This window comes from Lissotriton helveticus, chromosome 1_1 (genome assembly GCF_964261635.1).
Source record: "Lissotriton helveticus chromosome 1_1, aLisHel1.1, whole genome shotgun sequence".
Taxonomy (NCBI): Eukaryota; Metazoa; Chordata; class Amphibia; order Caudata; family Salamandridae; genus Lissotriton; species Lissotriton helveticus.
In genome coordinates this window covers 7,884,775-7,903,647 of record NC_136057.1, presented here as the reverse complement: position 1 = coordinate 7,903,647, position 18,873 = coordinate 7,884,775, and the positions used below count along the sequence as shown (strand labels likewise).

Genomic DNA, 18,873 nt, shown 5'->3' with positions numbered 1-18,873 from the left:
ATCTCCTGTCCAAAGAAGGGAGGAAACTTACGCCCGACCGAATCCAAACCATCCTAGACACCCCCATTCCAAAAACACAGAAGCAAGTCCGTTCATTAGTGGGCCTTACCTCTTTCTGCCGACAATGGTTACCGAATTTCAGTCTCATCATAAAACCCCTACTTTCCCTGTTGGCCAAAGATGTCCCTTTCCCACTCCCTTGGACCCCCGAATGCCAAACGTCCTTTAAGGAGCTGCGGGATGCCCTTTGCTCGGCACCCGTTCTAGGAACACCAGATTACTCCAAGCCCTTCTCCCTTTTCACTCACGAAAGGGAGGGATGCGCATTGTCTGTTCTAACTCAGCCCATCGGCGCCAAACAGCGCCCTTGTGCCTACTTCTCTGCCACTCTTGATCCAGTCGCCAGAGCTCTACCTGCCTGCCTTCGAGCAGTAGCCGCTGCTGCTGTCTCTATCCGCCAGAGTGAGGGAATTGTACTTTCGAACTCTCTCACGGTATTAGTACCCCATGCAGTTGACACCCTTTTGAACCAGACTAAAACTCAACACCTGACTAGCGCACGACTAACAGGGTACGAATTGACTCTACTTGCACCCCACATCACTCTGAAGAGATCCACGACATTGAATCCTGCTACACTGTTACCCTTGCCCGAAAATGACCCCGATGTGCCCCTCACGGACGAACAGACCAGGAGTAGAATTGACCTCCGAGACATTGCTTTTACAGATCCTGATGGAGAACTATGGGTAGATGGCTCTTGTATCAAACTCCCAGACGGCACCACTTCAGCGGCCTATGCGGTGACTACAGCCCGAACAGTAGTTGAAACAGCTCGCATCACACAACGATCCGCACAGGCGGCCGAACTAATTGCCCTCACACGAGCATGTATCATAGCAGCAGGAACCACGGCGAACATTTACACGGACAGCCAGTATGCCTTCGGGGTGGTTCATCATTTTGGGCTCCTGTGGAGGGAAAGGGGATTCCTGACGTCCCACGGTACGCCCATCCTTCACGGAGATCTAGTCTCCGCCCTGATTGAAGCAGTTCTTCTCCCCAAACGATTAGCAGTGATCAAATCCCAGGCACACAAGAAGGTGACAGATTTAGTTGGACAGGGAAACGCACTAGCCGACATCACTGCCCGAACCACAGCTGAGAATAGGACAACGACACGCATGTATGTGACCAGGTCACAAGCAGAAAAATGGACTGACGCTAGGGAAACAATTAGGGACATCCAGTCGGCTAGCACACCTCTCGAACTGACTGAATGGGCACGGGTGGGTCTAAGGGACGATGAAGGCTGCTGGCGGACAAAAGACACGAATAAATGATCCCCATACTGACAATGGCACACTCCCCTGCACACATAGGTTCTGCCCCCATGATTGAACTCATTTCCAAAGTCTGGCACAACAACAAGATCCCCGACTCAGCAAAACGTCTGGTCCAGCAGTGCCTTATCTGCCTACAACACAACCCCGGAAAAGGAACTGTGGTACCCCGGGGAGGGTTTGGGATCCCCGACCACCCCTTTGAGGTCCTCCAGATGGATTACATCCAACTGGAGAGGTGCCAAGGCATGAAGTACGTATTAGTCATTGTATGTGCCTTCAGCAAATGGGTGGAAGCCTATCCGACCCGTGATAACACTGCCATGACTACTGCCAAAGTACTACTGAAAGAGTTTTTCCCTCGCTACGGCCTTTGTCGAATTTTATGGAGCGACAATGGCCCCCACTTCATAGCTGAAGTTATCCAACTAATCCTGAAGGGGTTGGGGGTAAGACAGAGGTTCCATGCAGTCTTCCACCCCCAATCCGCTGGCCCAGTTGAACGACACAACGCTACACTGAAACTGAAACTGTCAAAAATAGTGGCCACCACAGGACTTAAGTGGCCAGATGCCCTTCCACTGGCATTACTATCGATGCGCTCCACTCCCACTAAGCACCACTTGACCCCCTACGAAGTTGTATTTGTGCGACCAATGAACCTCTGGACTGCCCCCAAACCGACCTCCATTCACGACGTCCCCGACGTCCTGCTGTCAGATTATTTATACAAATTAACTAAAACGTTGTCTGTCATTCATCAACAGGTGCAGCAGGCCATCCCCGATGCTTCCAGGGGTCCCGGTCACGATATCCAACCGGGAGAGTACGTCCTAGTCCGGAACTTTCAACGGGCAAGGAGTCTGGAACCCCGGTGGACGGGCCCCTGGCAAGTACTGATCACCACTCGGACGGCTCTTCGAGTAGAGGGGAAGAAGCACTGGCTGCATGCACACCACTGCAAAAAGGTCCTGTCGACCCTGGCCACGACAGACAACGTCAGCACCCAGGAAGAGCTCCTGAACAAAGACCGACCATCACTGAACTGCTATCCTGATACCGAGGCACTTGAACTTGCAAAACGCTCTGATCCCACTGTGCCATCCCGAGAAGGGTATTTCCTGCGTCAAAAGGAGGGAGCTTCGGCTAAGTAGGCCACTGACTAAGTTAAAAATCTCAGAACGGTGACCCAAAGCAACCAAGGGTTACCCGGAGAGAAGCTAAACAAAGTCTGTGGTTCTGCCCACTACCGAGCACCTTGAAGATGAAGATGATGGAAGCGCCAGATAAGAAGATGATGGAAGCGCCAGATAAGAAGACGTCGGAAGCAACAGGAAATACCCACTACAGGAACCCAAAGACTGATAATTTGCACAAATCAAAGACAATCGCTTTCTTCATTGTCTTCCTCTTTTGCCTCCTCCTCATTACTTCCTTCTGGATCTTGGAGGAAAGCACACCCGCTCACCTGATGTTGCCAACCACTGTCCAGCCAACCACCATGAAAGAGCACCACCTGATCACCCTTTCACCCTTTCACCTCAGCTCCGAGAAAGGCGTAAGGAGTTCTGGAACAATTCCTTCGTACAACTGTTGCACCAGCACAACCTTGCTGCAAATGCCACGAACTGCTGGATCTGTGGGTTGCTCCCACATGCTACCGGACACTCCATCCCCTTCATCCCTTCTCCTTTCTCAGTTCACGGCTCCTGCCTCGCCTGGTTGATCCTCATGCAGGAAAGCCACAAGGACAACGCCGCTTCCGGTCAAACAGTGTCACACTTCTACTATGGGTTCTGGCTGAACAAAACAGGAAAGACGTCTGCCCCCTTTTGTCCTGCAATTTCAGGTTCAACCTTCCTTACGAACATCCCTGCCAAAGAAAGGGTCGAAATGCAAGTGCTCCACAATCCAGCCAGACCCACCTTCTCCCACCTGCGGAAACAAACGGCTGCCACCCTGACCGTGGCCCTGTCTGTCATCAATGTCACAGGACTCGTATGCCTCGAAGGACAGGGAACGCAGCTGGTGGGTCACAGTTCTTGTCGCATCACCAAAACATTGGTCTCAGCTGACCCCCCCTCCTTTGTTGCTTCCCCGAATATGTACTTTGTTTGTGGCACCAAAGCTTACACTTGGCTCCCAAAAGGCTGGAGGGGTACGTGCTACATCGCCTTCATTCTTCCTCCCACGTATGTGGCTCCAGCCTACCATCACCGGCAAAAGCGCGCCGGAGACATTGGACAAGCCGACTCCACCGGAGCACAGTTCCTGGATGCGGCGAAGGGACTTGTTCCTCTGTGGGGCCCAATGGCAAATAGCCGCGCTATCTGACACCTGGCAGTAGAAACAACCATTAACATCACCGCTGGCATCCTCGCCAACAACACGGCAGAGCTTCAGGCAGTCCGCCTGGTGGCTCTTCAAACCGTCTTGTTCTAGATGTGGTTCTGGCTGACCGTGGAGGAGCATGCCGCATCATCGGCTCCAGCTGTTGCACCTACGTGCCAGATAACTCACCTTCAGTCTACAAAGCAATCGAACACCTCCACAGACTGTCCTCAGAGGTTCACCAGGAGCAGGAAGGATGGTCGCTTGGAGGCTGGTTCTGGGACACTTTGAAGAACTGGGGATGGAGATTGTTCACGTTTATATTGATACCAATCATGATACTGTGTGGGTGTTGCTTAGGTATTCAATGTTTACCACCTTTATGTGCACTCATTTCCAACTGTATGTGCCCTAAGACTTTGGACTTTAAAAGTGAGCACATGAGTCCCCTATACGAGATAGAGGTGCGTGGTCTCATGGGGATCGATCCGAACTGACAAGCTGGCGAGACATGTTAAAGGGAGGACTGTGGAATTTTAGTTCGTGTACTGAACATCATCTACGCCATCTTGCCGACTCACGTATGAACATACACGACAGCCATTTTAGGTACCATGGTCTCCCTGTTCACGATCGCCCGTCAGCACACTTCCCTGAACCTTGCAAGCCTTCCCCGCGCACCCTGGCTGCCCCCGCACTCACATGCACAAGTCATGAACCCTCCCCTCCCATGACTCTGTCTCAGGGAATCACACCCGCGCCTGACCAACACCTCCTTTCCGTCCATGAATACCCCTCCTTTGATGACCCCTTCCTCTGAGCCCGACTGCCTGTACGAACCGCTGGTCATCCCTTAGCCCGAGGATACAGTTTATTGCCCACTACTGTATGCACTCGCCTTTCCTGAAAGGAGCCACTATTGATCATGACCTCCCCACCCTCTGAGATTCGATCAGGCGCACACATTCCAAAGGAATCGGCAGAACACTCAGCTGCGTGATAGCCCCCTCCCAACCATATGAGGGGAAAGGGCCTCTACTGTTGTCATGTGTTGGAATGGGCCGGAACTGGGGGGTGCCGGGGATGTCGTTCTCATACTTCACAATGACTTTGTTGTAATAAAGAGCGTTCACATGTCTTAAACCAGGGTATAAAAGACCAGGTCTGAGAGAGGCTCGGAGAGCACCTCGAGACGATACCTTGTTGTCCGATCTGATGTGTTCTACTCCGTCGGAATAAAACTTGTTTCCTGTCTTCCTGTCTCCAGCGCCTGCCTCTTTATTGGATAACTTCGTATGGTATTAGAGGCGTCTAACGCCGGGCAAATTTAACTTAGGAAACATCAACAGAATAGCCTGACCATTTTGAATTGATCTTTATCATATCTTTATACTAATTTTAGGGGCTGGATTACCTGCTCGGTCCCTCCTATGGGTGAACCCTGAGAAGGGGGTGGTTACACCCCTTTCCCTTTGTCCAGTTTCGCGCCAGAGCGGTCCTGGAGTGCCCCAGGAACTGGTTTGAACCGGGCTATGCATGGAGCACCTTGTGTGCCCGAGGCAGTGTCTGGAAAAGCATCTTTCCATTCAACCCACCCTGCCCCAATACACTACAGGCTGTCTGACAGGAAACCTATTGTCCAGGCCTCCCTTGCTGGAGTTTCCCCCAACTGCAGGAGGTCAGACTTGTGTCTGTGGCAGCAGCATCCATTTTGTGATGCTGAGGCTCTGTTTAACTTTAACCGGGTAAAGCAGTAACATACATGTCTTTTCCCTCTAGAAGGGTGGAATGCTACCCCAGCTGCCAGAATTGGCGGGGGGGTAGTATTCCAAAGTGTTTGACACCTTACACGACATGTTTTGATAAAGCCAAACCAAAGTTAGCATTAACCGTGAGGATTATAATGCACTTAAGAGTATATGGTATGGACATGGTTCGGAAAGCTGCAGAGGGACTCAGCTCATGCTAGGGCACCCTCTCACATAAAACCAAGTACTCTGCCTCTGGGATTGTTAAGGCCTGCCATAGGAGTGACTTATAGCTTACTATGTGTCTATATATAAGGTAGATATAGATATACTATATCTAAGTAAGGGGTGACTACACCACCTTACCCAAGCTGAGTGATCAGCCTGTGGTGTCAGTTTGGATGGCCAGCCAGAGGTGGCATAATACATGCTGCAGCCCCTGGTAGGCCTTGGATGCACCTATGCCCTGGGTACCTATGGTACACCATACAGGGGCTCACAGAGGTGACCAAATACCCAATCAGGTATGTACCTAAAGTACATGGTATCAATTTAGAGAGAGAACAGCTGGGCTGCATGTGCTGCCTGTGACTGACCGCCTTGTTCCAGTCTCAGGCAAGAAGTGATGGGTAAACAATAGACCCGCACGGCACCCCTGGTCACAGAGTGGCCCCCCTGGTCCGCGGCGTGCTGAGGGGGGATCCTGCTGAGCATTGTCGCTGTGCCCCCCTGGAGAATCTTTCTACCTGCCATCCCGCCACTCGTGGAGGGGCTGGGCCCCCTCCTTCATCACGACTGGAGACAACGGTTTATGCAGCCCTTTCCCACATGGTGAGGCGGCCAGCTGGTGCTTCTTGGCTCACAGGAGCAATAGGTTGGGAAGCCCATGGCCATGGACTGTCTGTCACATGCCACCTCTCACTGTCGACGGACTATCTGTTGCACCCCTGAGCAGCCTGGGTAGACCCACTGCAACCCGAGAAGTATTCAAATAGATGCCATTTCACCTCTTGCAGTCTGACCCGGGGCTCTTGGTGTCACCATCCCCTCCTCTCCTGATCCACCACGGAGAACCCACCAGCTGCAGGGCAGGGGGTGTGATCTGGTAAGACAATGGGCAAGCCCACCGAACAGTTGCTTTTCTCTGAGGCCCTCAACCTGCCTAGCTCTACATCTGCCCCCTCGGGCAGGGCCTCCTCTGCTTTGGACCTACTTCGATCAACAGCCATCGGCGCCACAGACCCCACCATGGAACGTATTTTGCATTAAATCACAGCTGTGGGCTGGCGACGGGAGGGCATGAATGCGAATATCTCTGCATTAACATCAGAATCCAAATCCATCCGATCGAACACGCAAGCTTCCAGACCAGGGTGGATGGACTGACACAAGTCTCTTTGTTGTAGGACCATGTCCACATGCTGACGGAGCGAGGCCAGGAACTCCTAATCCTATGTAGCAAAGTGATCGATTTGGAAGATTCCAGTCAGCGAAATAATTTGCGCTTGTTTGGTTTCCCGAAAACTGCAGAGGGGACTGACCCAAAAACCTTCCACAGATATACACTACTGGCACTCACCAGCATAATCTCCCCCCCTCTTGGAAATACAGCAAGCCCACCACATAGGTCCACCAAAGAAGGGGTCGTCCTCATGTCCATGACCCCTCATTGCCTGCTGCCAGCGTCATGAGCAGTTTAGACAGTTACTTTCGGAAGACCCAATCTATGGTACATACATCTAGGAGGGACATGAAGTTTGATTGGCGGTGGACTTCTCCAGGGAAACAAATGGACGTCGAAAAGCCTTCCTATACTTCTGCCCCAAGCTTCGACAGCTATACATCAAATACAGTCTCTTCAAACCTGCTCAATTCTAAATCACGAGGGAAGGGACTTCTTCGACCCGGAGGGGCTGCGCTGCTTCCTTGCTGACCTCCCCACACAAGACATGGACACTACCTCCCCCGCCCCTTCAGAGGAACAGGCCCTGTATATCGGGGGCTCTCATCACCGGGGCAGAGATCAAGACAGAGTGGCCCTCTCTCAAGGAGACCCAAAACCAGGGTCTCCAGGTGGTGGCTGCACTCACAAAAGAGCAGGACAGAGACAAGTCCTGCTCCCCCTTGAAACCTGCCTTCACCCCGGAGGTCGGACCCTGAGGGTCCCAGCCAAGACAACTCTGAAGCCGGAGGGGGACTTCATCTGGAGAACTAGCGGTTGAAGACGGCAGATGGCTGAGTATCAGCATACAATTCTGCATTTTCATTCTCTCTTTCAGTTCTATATGGTTGATATATGCCTTTCTTGTTGTTCATCTCCTACTTCTTACATACCACTATTGTGTTATATCCATATACTCCCCACTATTTTTTGCTGCATTACTCCCTCCCCCCTCGTGGAACCACTCATACGTTATGCGGACAGATTTTCAAAGGGCCTTGCACATGGAAACACCCTTACTGCGGGCACCCTCCTCTTCCCAACCCGTTCTACAACTCCCTCCCATGACACTGCTATCCCAGGACTATCTTCCTCACTAGGAAAGATGGCCCCATCCCATAACTAAGCCCTGGGATCTCTAAATCACAACCTCTTGCCATTACCCCTGCACGTCCCTACTATACATAGATGCTTGCAAGCGTGTTTGTTCTCCAGCCTGCCTCGGCACTGGACAGGCCCCCTGTGCGCTGCTTCCATAAGCTTAGACCAGCAGCACAAAGTCAAAAGCCCTGAGTGGTGCACTCCTCGTGTCACTCCCCCACGTCACCTATTCACCAACCTCCTCTCAGCCCATGCAAATCGCTGCCTGCTAACGTGGTGAAGATATGGACTGACCCAGTTGTGGTACTTGTAAGCGATCCATGAATATACAAAGGTACCGCTCCCCTCAGAGTAGGGCCCAACTCTGGGTCCACGTCTCCACATGCATGGCCTATAACAAGCATCTTGTGGACTCCCACAGGGTATTCTTGGCCACCCGAAGGCAACCTTCCAAGGCCAGTTGATGAGGGACGCAGCCCAGGACAATAAACAGGCTTCCTTCACAGTGCTGAGCTGGAAGGAAAGCTTGTAACCCTCAACCACCTGTACTCCTCTTACCCCACTATCCCCAACCAATGACACCTGGAACAGGCCGGTATGGCCCTCAATGGCCTCTACACCTCCAAAGCCAAGTTCACCCTACAACGCAAGAAAGGGATACATTAAGAACAGAGAGAGAAGGCGTGCCGCCTGCTAGCAGCCCAGCTCTGGTAACAAGAGGAAGCTATGGCTATTCAGGGAGATACTTACACAACCCAGGCCATCACTGACAAATTCGCAAAGTTCTACGGCACGCTCTATTCACCAGCCTTGTTGGCGAGTGAGGATTGGGTCAGCGAGTTCCTGAACACGGTAGACATCCCACGCTTGATGGAGGAAGGCTGTGAGCTTCTAGCAAGAGACATCAGCAAGGAGGAGATTGCGACAGCCAGGTCTCAGCTACCCTATCACACAGCCTCGGGAGAGGACAGCTTCACTGGGCTTGGGAGGAGGTGACCCCCTTCACCGGCCTTCCAGGAGACAGAGCGGATGGCTTCCCTTGGATCCCTTTCCATTAAGGCGGTGACTGCAGTCCTACCCAAACCAGGTAGAAGCCCCCGTTATTACGTGGGAGTGACCGACCAACCTCTCTCCTGAGCGGCGACATCAAGATCCTTGCGAGCCTACTGGCAATGCGTGTAAAATCGGTCCTCCTCTCCCTAATGCACAATACACAGGTTGGCTTAGTACCAGGCGGTTCTTCTACGCACCCTAATGCATACCCACTGGAGACTTGTGGGAGGAGGTGTAGTGTTTTTATCTAGGAACCAGAATCGATATTTCTATTTTATGCCCTTGTCCGGTTATAATCAATAATATCCATACAACGGCATAGTAATCATATCCATACTTCAGTCGTAGCACATGCTGTCACATTAAGCAAGACTACTTCCCCGGCCCCCTAGAAAGCACACCGAGATCTCTAAACAAAACCAAGCCTCCAGCAACCTGGGAAATCCCCCTTGCTTTTGTTTTGATTTCGTCCTAGAACTCCTGTAAAGCACTGTAAGAACGGCCAGTTCTTAGTGACATCTTTATTGACGTCTTATGCCCAACCTTACGTCAAACCCGGCACCTTTCAGGTATAAATATACCAACGTTGCCTTAAGCAAAGACACGGTGGTTACTTTGGAGCAGAGCAGCTATCTACTTGCCCGAGAGCCCAGCTGATGCGAGAGCCCACGGACGCTTCCCCTCTTCTTTTGACGCACTGAGAGAGACGCTGTCTTTTCTCCTGCCGAGAAATCCAGCTCCGGTGTTTCCAGATACCTTCGCAGGTTACTGGGATATCGAGTCCTGAGAGAGAGATACCAGAACTCCCGCTTTCTATTTACCCAGGTACGGAGCTGACTAAACCCTTAAAGAGAATTCTTGAGTCAGATTCTTGGCAAAACAAACTTAACTTAAACTGCTACTTACTTACTCCTTCCCACGTATTAGGCTTAGGTCAGGTACACCGGGGTAGGCGTATTTAGAAGCACCAGTTGAGTACGATTAGTCAATGTATATATGTATGCATATATTTTATCTATTTTAAAGTATCATATGGCTAAGAAACCATATCAATGCTTTTACAGTATTATTTTATAATCCTCCTTTTACTGTACGCACTTTACTTTACTATAAGTATTGCAATTGTGGCAACTCATTTCTCTTGTATGAGGAAGAAGACTGCTCAATAAATGACACCTTTTATTGAAAACGCCCATCTCTCTTTTCTCTGCATTCTGGTGAAACTAAGTACGCACATTTGACTGAGTGAAATAGCTGTCTTTTGTTTTCACACGACTCTAGAGATACACTCTTATTCAGGGAGACCAAAGTTGTCATGTTTTATGGTTGTCAGAAGCTAATCCATTCTTGTCTATCCAGGGAGGTTAAACTCCTCCTCGTTTATTCGAGAAAGTTTCTAGTGACCTCTGAGCTAGCTGGCAAACCTTAAGTCTAATATAGTCAGTAGAGACCTAGTCGACCTCAGTCCTACGTCTACACTGCTGAATATATTATTCCAATGCGCAGAGCCTATTGGATATATAGGAACTACACTACAGAGGCAGTGGCTCTCTCACTGGAAGCTGAGAAGGCATTCGACCGTATTGAGTGGGGGTGCCTCTTCGCTACCATGAAACAGTTCGGCATGGGAGACTTTATCTCCAAAGCCTCTGGCATCCGTCGTCCACTACTTCCCACTTATTCCCCTCTGCGGACTGTCTCTCCAAGATATACCTGTATGCCTATAACATCCTACTCACCCCACAAAACCTAAGTAGCTCTCTCCCATCGCTGCCGGACATCATAGACAATTCTGCGTCATTGTCCTGCTAGAAGGTAAACTGGGACAAGAGTGAAGCCCTCCCACTATCAACTTGTACTACCATAACGGTGATCCATGGATTCCGATTTCGCTGGAAAGCATCTGGACTCAAATACTTGGGCATATTGGTAAACAGGGGCTTACTCAAGAAGGCCAGAGACAACTTTACCCCCCTTATCACATTGATAAAACCGGATTTTAAGAAATGGTCCTAGGTAGGCTTCTCTATATGGGGCATAGGGCATGCAGTAAGGATCGTCACTCTGCTGCGCTATGTCTCATTGAAGCCTGGATACGAGCCATCGTATGAGAAAAACACTTGCCTCCAACTTGCCACCACCAAACTGAAGGTGCAACGCTCCTGAGAGGCTTGGGCTTGCCTTCAGTGGAAAACTATTCACTGGCCTCCTTGGAGTAGACTACCAACTTCATGAAAGGGCACCACTATGGGCCAATGATGACCTCTATATTGGCAGCCAGCCCATCCATAGGCCAAGCTGGAAGGAGGCGGGGATCCATACACTGGACAAGGTACTGGTGGACAGAGACCTGAATTCCTTTAACCACCTAAGGGAAGAGTTTGGACTCCACTGACGACACACCTGGCAATACCTACAACTGCAGCATTGTCTATGGCGATGTTTGGACCCCCGTCCGTGGACCCTGTTGTCTTTGCCAGTGGTGGAATACCTTTGCACGTAGGGCTGTTACAGGGGCATTATGCCAGGCCTCTATGGCACATTCACAAACCAACTTTTCTCACAACCCCTCTCCCGCAGTCTCCGCACCAAATGGCAGAACCGTCTTCAGATCACGATTGAGGAAGAGGATTGGCCTGAAATCCTTGAAGCCCTGGACAAGGGCGCTCAGGACATCAGACTGAAATTGTATCTGTTCAAAACATTCCATGAGTGGTATTGGACTCCGCAAAAGCTACAAAAGGCTGTCCTCCTACGTCACTTAAACTGCTAGAGATGTCCGGCACCAATACGACCTTACTCGCATCCTAAGGTGGCAATGAAACAATCATCGCAATCTTCTTTAACAAGATCATTAGATTTAACATCCTCTTTGCAACTGACAGAGAATCTATAAAGAAAATCTGCCCTGAATTTTTTTCCCCCAGAAATGTGTTTGACGTCAAACAGAAACTGCAAGAGTCTGATGACCATTCTGAGAATCCTGGGCATGCAGCACTTACTCATGCTGCCACCTAAAATGCTCACAAAAGGTTTGTGATCGGTAAGGAGCAAAAAACGTTTACTCCATACATAGGGGAAAACTTCTCTCTGGCCCAACAACAAGCCCGTAGCTCCTTTTTGATAACAGAATACTGATGTTCTGCTCCTCTTAACACTCTAGAGGCAAAACCAATAGTTTGTTCAACACCCTCAACCTTTTGAGTTAGCATAGCCCCCCAACTTGGCTGGCATCAACAGTAATACAGCAAAACACACAAGATGATGGACGGAATGTTGCACAATGGCAAAACATAAGAACATAATAACATCAGATTTAAGAACAACACCATGTTCCTTGAATAAGGATAAAACCTTATGAAGAACAACATCATGAGCTTCGGTGTCCTTACCAAAGAGTAGAACATCATCTTGAAAAACCAAGACAGACTCTACATCTCGACGAAAGTTACTCATGACCCTTTGGAAAACGGAAGCCGCAGATGCGAGCCCAAAAGGCATTCTGCAATATTGAAAGGTGCCTAAAGGGGATATGAAGGCAGTGAGGTGTCTGGATTCCGGGTGAAGCTTCACCTGGTGATATGCACTTGCCAGATCAAGCTTGTAAAAACACTTAGCTCCCTTGGTGGCACCAAATAAATCAGGTAGAGGATGAGAATCGACCCAAATTTCCTTATTGAGGGATCTCAAATAAACACAGACCCCGAGCCTCCATGAGGGCTGCCCTCAAAGGCCCCTATTATTAGTGTCTAACATGCAGAGATCCCATTGCACAATTTCCTGTGCCTAGACCGACGATTCCTACTACCATCACAGCACTAGAACCACACCAGCCCCCCTTACCGTCCCTCCCAGAATTTGCTCCAAATTAACAGTTTAGTTTCTTTCATGGGTGAGATAACCCAATGCATCACTTATCACAAGGGGGTCATTTACAGCTCCTAGACTTGCTTCTTGCCACTGCCTGATGTTTAATGCACAGACCAGAATAACATTTTACGCCTTTGGCCTACAACAGCATTTTCTATGTAATGGCACTTTGATGCATATGGTTATAATTTGTACTGCTACTGTACCATCGAAATACCAATAAAAACGTTTTAAAAGACAGCTTAGCAGACTTTGATATCACCTATCGATAGGTTTATTCCTGTGGAGTTCTCATGAGATTAATTTCCCTGCTCCATCCAGCAACGGCAGTAACTTTGTCTTAGCCATTTTTATCCATTCGAACCCACGGCACATAGATGATCCCTGACACGCCCTTCTGTATTAGCGGGTACATTTTTACTTTAGGTAGCTCTACTGGTTTATCCCTAACATGGCGCTCCCATATAAACCATTCCTGCATATAAGGGAGGTTCCATTTGGTATCTCCTCCTCCATTTTTGTCTGGTTCAAAGGATTCCTCCTCTGGGCAAGGTCTATCGTACTGGTCTTTTCCCTCAGTCCAGTGGGCTAGTAGGTGGCAGAATGGTCGTACAAAGATCTTGCCTTCCATTTTTTTCCTTGGGGTTAGCCTATCTATCCCTTGCATTCGAGTGAAGTAGCGTATCTCTTCATCAAAGGTGTCATCTTCCTAGGTCTTGGTTGGGTCAGCACCAGGCTACATTGGTCTCCAATTTCCCAGTAAAGATTTTGTGAGTCTTGGATCCCAGCCACAAGCCTGTCATCCAATTCTGATTTTTTCTCAATCAGTCCCCGGTTCCTACCCCCACTATCTTCATGTGGGGGCACTGTTAGACCTGTCAGCCTTAGGGTGATCTTTCCCCGTGACTTTTTGCCCTGGCCTAATTTTTTCCACCTATTTTTTGTTGGCCCTTAGGTCTTCGGGCATCTTTTCACAGCTAACCTGTGTTAGGGTGCAGGTGCTTTCAACATGGCTGCCACTGGCCCCTGCTACTGCAGCGTGGTCTTTTTAGTGTAGCACCCTAGTTGCCAGGAGCAGGCTGGATCCCCATACAATGTTGCAACACCACCCACCCAGCCCCTGTCCATAGTTAGAGTGGGGAAGCTCCTGGAACCTTCCAGAAGGAAGGCGGACCTGACTTTTCCCGTTTTAGAGAGTGGTCACCTGACCTGGGCATATATAAGCCAGGGAGGGAACTTTTCCCAGTCAGTTGGGGCATCACTGACCTGGGGAACCCACGCAGGAGTTTTAGGCGGGAGGGCCTAGTGAGGAACCTATGCTACTGGGAGTGACAGGATTTAAGTGCTGCCTCTTAAGCTGGGTGAGGTGTCCAAAGCTAGCCCCCTGATCTGGCCCAGTGGTAGGGAACCCCAGGGCCCATCTGCAGTGACTGAGGAGAAATTCTTCAGGACCTCAACTCATCCCCCCCCCCTCTTCTGCAACTTCAAGAAACAAGCAACCAAGGGTGCAGAATCATCCAAGCGCCAAGCAACCTACTTCATGAGACAAGGTACTGGACTGAGCTGCCCTGCGCATCCCCTGCCTTCAGCTGGGCCTACCTGTCTCCCCCTGACTGAACTGTGTGACAAGCACTATAATTTGCCCCCCATCCTGCCTGCAGTTCTGTCTAACTAACGTGCAGAGCGCTGTAGTTTGCCCTACTGTCAAGCGCTGTGACTCTGAGGCGCTTTTCACCTCAGAACACCTTCTGCTGCTGTTGCCCCCAAAGCGCCCTCCTGAGCTGACTGAATTACTCCCCTCACGAGTAGCGCTGTGGCGCCTGACACTGTCTCTACGATGCGCTAATCTGTTCCCCACTCACCGCTGCAGCCCGGAGCTGTGGGAAACCATCTGAGGCCTTCGCGCTGCCCAGCGACGCCCCTGAGGTGAGGCTGCCTGGTCGGGGTGTGGCGCCTTGCGCCAGAGTCAATTTCCCTCATCGGCGGCCCCCATATGTGAGGAGAGGGCCACCGTTTTTCGTCGTGCTGGGCCGCAGTAGGCCGAAGCCAAGCTGTCCCCGATCACGTGACCGGGGAGCTCCTCCGTCCCGCCCCGGGCGCCGCGCTGCCATTGGACCTGGCAGACGCACCCCCGATGTGGGCCCCGCGGCTGAATGGAGCCTCCCCGGCCACACACTGCAGCGTCTCCGGCCCGGAGCCTTGTCCGTAGGCCCCGAGTAGGCCCAACAATAACGCTGAGGGGGCCGCGGAGCCCGAGTGCCCCCTCCCCTTTAGACCCGCATATTGGCCTTGCCCCGGCGCTGGTGCCCAGAAGCCGCAGTGACACCGCGCCGGGCCGAGGGAGGGCCAGGGAGGGACGAACACCTCTCCCCACTGCCCGAACCAGCATCTCCGCAAGGGCCCCGGAGGGCCGAAGAAGTGAGGTAACCCCCTGGGGAGGAGGGCGGTAGGCTGCGTGAGGCCCGAGGTTGCCCCTCCCCCGGGGTTAACTGTGACTGGGTCCTGTTGGCCCACCTGTTCTGAATGTGCCTCATTTTATCGTTTTTCCTGCATATTTACCAGCCTGCATTACTCATCGTGCTGCATATTTACCAACCTGAATTATACTTCGTGAACCATATTTACAAGCTTGAAAGGGTCAAGTGTACGATATTTACAAGCCTGATAAATGAGAGGGAGAGTCACTTCACTGTACTGAATTTTCTTGCAGGGGTGGACTTCCATAACACTTTTGATGCTCTGATCTGGGTCGCAGCCGGCCCAGATTCACAAGAAGAAAGGCTTTTCACAGATGACTCCAGGCTGTGTCTTTGAAGTTCTTTATTAGACTGAGTACTTGCTGATATGTTTATTCCTTTCTAGGAAAAGCGACCATGAGAGTTTGATGTGCTGCTTAGATGCATTATAATTGTCGCTTCTTGTAGGATCCTCCAGGTTTATTCCATTACCCCTTTGCCTGTCAAAGAGTTGATGCGACAGGCGGGGTCAGTTAACGTTGCATTGCATAGATGAGCTGGCTGTAGTTTTAATGAAAAGCCTTAATGAAATGCTTACTCTTCACAGGAAATGCAACCTGCAAGTAATATATGAAATGTCTCAATGAAATGCTTATCTGAAATGCTAATGAATTACCAATGCCTTGCTCTAATTGAAAGCCTACATAAAAGATCTTGATTTTTCAAATACAACATCTGTATGTTTTATTGGATGTGTGTGTTAAGTGGCTGCTTTACACATTAGCCCCTGGCCGCCTTCCTGCTCGAGCCATGCTATCCCCCGGAGAACTGGAGGTCCCAGTTCTTACAGGCACGTTGCTCTGTTTTCTCGCTGTGCTTCCTGGGTGTAAGCTCTTTCTCTCACCCTCCTTAGCCTGTGTCTTTCTTTCACATACCGTCTAGGATTCCTTGTTCGTGCGCTGTTCTTTTTGTTCGGGCTTTGTCCTCAAATTCACTCTGTGTTGTTTCCTCAGCTACCTCAGCAAATCCTGTACCTCCACCCTCGTCATCGGATCCCGGGGCACTGGGGTCCACTTCCTCACTGCTGCTAGCTGTATCACTGTCTACAACTGCTACAAACCTCTCTGTCACTCGTGTGTGTTCCCCTAGACCAGTGGGAAAGCGTGTTCCCACCCCACTGGTGTTCTTTGTGTCAGGCCCGAAGGACGGAGGGGGGTCGAACTTCTGGGAGCCCTTAGGTTGCGTTTGGACTGCCTGGGACTGCTGCCCTGTAAGTCTCTCATGTCTAGGCCTAACCGTTCAGAGTTTAGTAGGGGGTGCGCCGGCTTCTGCAACTGGCGAATTGGAGTATCCTAATGCAGGGAGTGCGGGCGAGAGCACCTCCATACCTGCATGTGGTAGAGGACGTGCTGATGTCTTGCTTGCTATCTGCAGTGCAGGACTGTTGATCTGTGCTTCTTTGATGATGGCCCACGGTTCTAATAATGCCTCTCTCCTTTTTAGGTCAAGCCTAGCGTTGCAGTGAATGAGCTGCTAGCTTTACGAGGAATGCAGTATTCAGCACCCCACATAGATCGACTACTCATTAGGGTCTTCATGGAATTAATTTCCTGGCATTATGTCTGCGGTGTTCCGCAACATCGTCAGTTCAGAATCCTTACATTTTCAGTGGCCAACATTTGACACTTTTTCCCGTTCTAAATTCTGCTTATACTTTTTATTTTGCCACTTCATGTTGTAATGCACCCGAGGAGCATGCTGGGCCACATAATTTCATTGACATCGAAATGATTCATCCAGCTGACAGTCTTTAGGGCGCAAAGAAGGACTCGTCAGTAGTGTGCTGTCAAAGGAGTCAAACAGAAAAGTTACTTGTACAAGAATGTCATTCAGCTAAGCGGGTGCTCGTCTCAATAGTTTAGTAAAGTTAACGCAATTCGAGATTGTGATTGTAGGTGGCAAGCAGCGTGTCTGGCAAACTATTAGTAAGATGAACACAGGAGTATTGCAGGCTCCTAACCCCCCACCCCAGAATGCGAACGTGGAAGAGGCATGACGATAAGTCAGTTAAGTCCTTCTTCTTAAAACTGTTATTCCTTCGTGCCTTCCCTTTTTGATTGTCTTGACAAGCCAGCGCCCTACAGACTGCCCATGGTATGTTGGCCTTTGATTGGCAACTAATACAAGTATTTTTTTGTTGGAGTTGAAAGTATCAAACCCTTTTGAAGAGTTGTGGGTAATTACCCATCAAGAGTTTTTTTTAATGAGAAACACTTGGGGCGGGGTTTGTGTTATGTATCTGACTTCTGATTCAATAGTTATCTAAACGATTTCTAGGGGGTTGAAATGGAGAGCGTAACTTTTCAGTTGAACTTCCTTAGACACCGAAACCGAGGGGAAAACCTGCTAACTTGATTGTATTCCACTTGTTGCTGTGATAATTTCTAGTCTCCCTCCCTCCAGACCAGGATGCTTTGAAGGTGTGTGCCTTATGTGTTTTTTACGTCGAGCCTAGCGTTGCAGCGCATGCGCTGCTCGCTCTGCAAGGCATATTGTAGTAGGGAAAAGACGTGGAAGTGCTGTGGAAGCACCGCTCTTGTTTTTCATTGGCTGGCATCATCGTCCATGTTAAATGGTGGCTTCCGATTGATAATGAGGCTTCTTAGTCCCACCTTATTACCGCCCTGTCTCCTTTTGTGACTGCCCATCAGGACAGGATCTTTTACTTGCGGCATTAAACGGTCTCCTTCATTAGTCGGTAAGCACTATATTTTTTTCACAATGGGGACAGCTTGTTTTATGAAGGGGGCGAGCAACAGAGCAACACGGACAGAAGTTGGGGCTGGGGAGGCTAAGAAGCAACACTGACAAAGGTGGAGGGTTGGAGAGGAAGATAGGAATTGTCAAGGGCTCCCATATCGAAGGTGCGGTGTGTGATCATCAGCATTCGGCTTTCACCTCAAAATGTATGACGTCCAGGTCTTTCTTACACATTTCAGACTCAGGGAACATGCACTTGGTTTATAGTACATGGACATGCGGAAAAAGACGATTTGGGGGAAATAACTGCTGATCAGTTCCTTTTTGCTGCGGATGCTTAAAAAGTGAAAAAACTGCAGTACTAACACCAATGATAAAATAAAACAACCTCAATGCAAAAGCATCAAGTGCGAGCGACCTTTTCTGCAGCTGCTTTAATGACACGGGCGGGTGAGGTGTAGGGCAGATTTTGAGTTAAAAAAAATCTCTAAACTTTCTCTTGTGACTTTTTTTCTTATGATGTCCAACCGTTCGTTACATGACCTGTGTAAACACATTCAACACCAGTTAACAGGCCTTGTTCCACCCCTGCAGAAACATCTTTTTTTAACAGTAAACAAAGCTCGACTAGTATCTTCAGTAATCCATATACCATTTTCACTAGCATGACTCTCACTTAACGTGCAGCGCCGCTCTGCATCATGCATCACCTCCAGGAGCTTTTGTGTTTGACACAAACATCCACAAACTGTTTCACTGCCTGTAATTGA

The 18,873-nt window shown here is 49.9% G+C and overlaps 1 protein-coding gene across 1 annotated transcript in view; it reads right to left on the bottom strand.

The window, feature by feature from the left end:
- Window positions 1–18,873, bottom strand: part of LOC144809431 (uncharacterized) — a 255,275-nt gene that overhangs the window by 57,873 nt on the left and 178,529 nt on the right. The window contains 1 exon segment of the mRNA XM_078673717.1: window positions 8,505–8,512. Coding sequence (XP_078529843.1) covers window positions 8,505–8,512 — 8 coding nt within the window.